This window comes from Belonocnema kinseyi, chromosome 5 (genome assembly GCF_010883055.1).
Source record: "Belonocnema kinseyi isolate 2016_QV_RU_SX_M_011 chromosome 5, B_treatae_v1, whole genome shotgun sequence".
NCBI lineage: Eukaryota > Metazoa > Arthropoda > Insecta > Hymenoptera > Cynipidae > Belonocnema > Belonocnema kinseyi.
Genome location: NC_046661.1, coordinates 118736662 through 118740047, shown reverse-complemented (window position 1 = coordinate 118740047; position 3386 = coordinate 118736662). Strand labels below are relative to the sequence as shown.

At 30.3% G+C, this 3386-nt stretch overlaps 1 protein-coding gene across 2 annotated transcripts in view; it reads right to left on the bottom strand.

The window, feature by feature from the left end:
• LOC117172292 (tubulin polyglutamylase TTLL5) overlaps positions 1-3386 on the bottom strand; it is a 173198-nt gene that overhangs the window by 35090 nt on the left and 134722 nt on the right. For both annotated transcript variants that reach the window (XM_033360049.1, XM_033360050.1), the window contains 3 exons: positions 3204-3310; positions 1708-1921; positions 754-1010 (listed from right to left, as the gene is read on the bottom strand). In XM_033360049.1, the coding sequence (XP_033215940.1) occupies positions 754-1010; positions 1708-1921; positions 3204-3310 (578 nt within the window). The remainder of the gene's footprint in view (positions 1-753; positions 1011-1707; positions 1922-3203; positions 3311-3386) is intronic.

Here is a 3386-nt window from a genome sequence, read left to right as displayed (position 1 = left end):
TGAAAGAGGGAGCTCTTCTTAATATTTTGACACCAAAATCATGTCGATACACCTTACCGACTGCGAGTAAAGCCACCCACGCTTTAACTTGAAAGACTGTAGGTATATAAATTCTAAATCTGGTCGAAATTATAATTTTTTTGTTTAAAAATACGAATCTTTAAAATATAAAAATTTATTATTGAAAATATCCATTTCCGGTGTAAAGCGTAAAGCGTAAAGCTAACATAAAATTGTTCAAAATTTGGAATCTTGATGATGATTTTTGTTTAAAAAGCCAATTTGCAGTGAAAAAACAAAAACCAAAATTTTGAGTTTTCGAAACTTTATGATTTTATATATGAATTTTTTTGAGAATACTAATTTCCAGCGAACAGCTCTGCCATAAAACATGGATAATATTGCAATTAATTTATTATATAATCTAAAACTTTTAATTTAACCGAGCAAGAGTATACAAAAGCATAAATGTGACTTCCTATGTGTTTTCTTATAGAAGGGATTATTATTTGGTTTAATTTTGAAATTTCAAATTAAAGATGCAAAACAACTTTAAGTAATGAAAAGCCAATCAGATTTTGAACAAGAATGATTTTCAGATTTTCAGGCTAATTCTTTACATCAATTTTTAAGATAGTTTAATTAAAACCTCAATTTCGAGATTATTTGTTGACTCAATATTGTATATAAAAGTCCTGAAATTAATTGACAAAAATACTGCTAGTTAATAAGTGGAAAGTCCTAGAAACTTACTTGACATAATCTACGTGGAATTTATTGATGCTGTAATTGCAGAGATGCATGCAGGGATTCCAGACGTACTGATTGCCTCCATCGTATTTGACAGTTGCAAGTCTTACTAATCCTTCTTCGTAGAGATAAATTAGAAGCGGATCATAGTTCGTTACTGCCACGTACAATCTCAAATCGCATTTGTGTCCGTCAACCAAAAGAGGATTATTTATATACTGCGCTACTATCACAGATTCATCCGTCAAAATTTTTTCCGGCTGTCGAAATAAAATTACCTCATTCAAATTTGATACTAAAACATATTCTTTAACATAGTATATGACGGTCCACAAGAAAAAGGCCCACTTTTTCCATTGATGCTTGATCTGCTGACATTGTACTTATACCCCAGAATAAACTGGAAGTCTCTAAATTTTATGCTTGAAGAAAAATATAACACATACGCTAATGGACCTAAAATGTCAGGAACTTATTCGCCCATATGCCCCTATACATGTCTTCATATCGACAAAGTGGGCCCTTTTTATACAGACAGTCTTTTTCACCAAATATGTCAATCTAGAAAGCTAGAAAAACTTGCAAGAAGAAAAAGGACGTTATTCAGTGCAAGGTACAATGACCATTTTCATTCCCCCTAGTGAAAAATAATTTATCGCATTTAATCCCCCAGTTATCCTTCATCGTAATAGTATAATTGAATTATGAAATTGAAAGATTCTCAAAACTTTTAAATGTTCAGAACTCTAGGAAAACAGGACAAAATTGATTATAAAATAATATTTATTTCGCAAAATTTTTTTATGAGAAACAAGGAAAGAAGAATATGACCACGATTCATTACATTCTCTCGTCTCTCCTTGTGTTTTCACTTTTTGTTAGTTTAGAAATATTTAATTTTGGATATACCTATTGTTAAATTCAGAAAATGTTAATTTTAGTAAAAGTAAATCTTACACTATTAACAATATAAATTCCCCGACCCCTAGAGCTTGCTTTCGGTTTGACTATCCAGGGACCTCGATACCGAAAATGTGCAGTAATAAGCTCTTTTGATTCGCTGGGGAGAAGAAACGTCTGAGGGATGAAATCCAGATTTCGAACTCCTTTGCTTCTTTGCATTGCCTCGATGTTCTTATATAGGCGATCCTTTCTTGTTATTTCATAGGATCTGAAATTTAATTAAATAATCTTTTTATTTCAACTATCTCTATTAGGGCAATTCATTTTATAAGTAAAGAAAAATTCCATCAAATCTGAACGCTCAAACATACAGTGGTCCAGAAATTTATTCTTGCGCACACATTCATCCACAGTGTATACTTCTTAACCAATCAATTTTTTTAGAAATACATTAAATTCCTCACAAATGTAAGGAAGCCAATTTTTGCATTTTTTTTATTGTTCAACAATATATTTAGAGATTATTCACAAACTACGTAAAGCGTTTTTCTTTTTTCCATATAGCTGTATCACTGTTCACTTCAAGGAAATGATATTTTCATCTTTATTTAAACATAAGAAAAACACGTTACGTAGTTTGTGAATCGCAACTTTCATAATAATGATTCTTATTTATAACAAATCGATTATAAAAAAATAATTTTTTTCTGAAAAAAGATCATCTTAATTGCTCCTTGGGAATGGAACCACAGAACTTCCTATTGTCGGTCGGGTGCTTTTCCGTTAAGCTATTAGAGAGATCGAAGGAAGAATCTTTTTTAGAAATTTTAGAAATCTCTAAAAAGAGATTCTTCTTTCGATATCTTTAATAATTTAACGGAAAATCACCCAAACGGCATTTGGAAGTTCTGTGGTTCGATTCCATGAAATTTTTTTCTATCTGGGAAGGGAACTAATGCATTAGAACCAGTACGACATTCACAAATATGGGCATAGCCTCAATAATATATCCTAATATATCTATATATATCTGAAGTAAAAATCATAATTGGCACAAGTGTTGTACTTAATCATCATTTTAAAACAAATCTGCCGACATTCTTCCATTTTACCCTGCCTTCCCTTTTTTCTTTCCCTTCTTTTTCTTATTATTATATTTTATATTATTTATTTTTCACTTCTTATTTTCCTATTACATATTATTTTATGCCCAAGTAATATAGTAATTAATAGGCCTTCGTTCACCTAAGTGAATAATTTTTACGTCTCAATAGAGAATACTCACTCTAATCCCCATCTCTCTACTAGATTCTATTTTATTCCATCAACCCTTCTATCAATAAATCTATGAATCCTAATAAAATACTACTTTTAAATTCATCAGAATCGACAACAGTTAATAAAAAAAGAACAATAAATAATATATAAAAGAATCTTAGTTTCAGATAATATAAAGGGATATTTGATTAAATCACGAATTTTGTTTTTTATACAAGTCTTTCTTAAATATTATCTTATGTGCAAAAGATTTAAGCTTTAATCAGACCAACCTTGGAAAGTGATTCACTTTTTGGTATGGAGTCAGATTGCGAAGGACATCCGGTTTCGGGTGATTGCCCATCCACAGAAGATTAAAATCATTTTCGTTTATTGACACCTGAAACAAAATAAATATACAATATCTGTCACATTTATATTTTGTTAATATAAACTAGATCTTTGGCACAATTGTT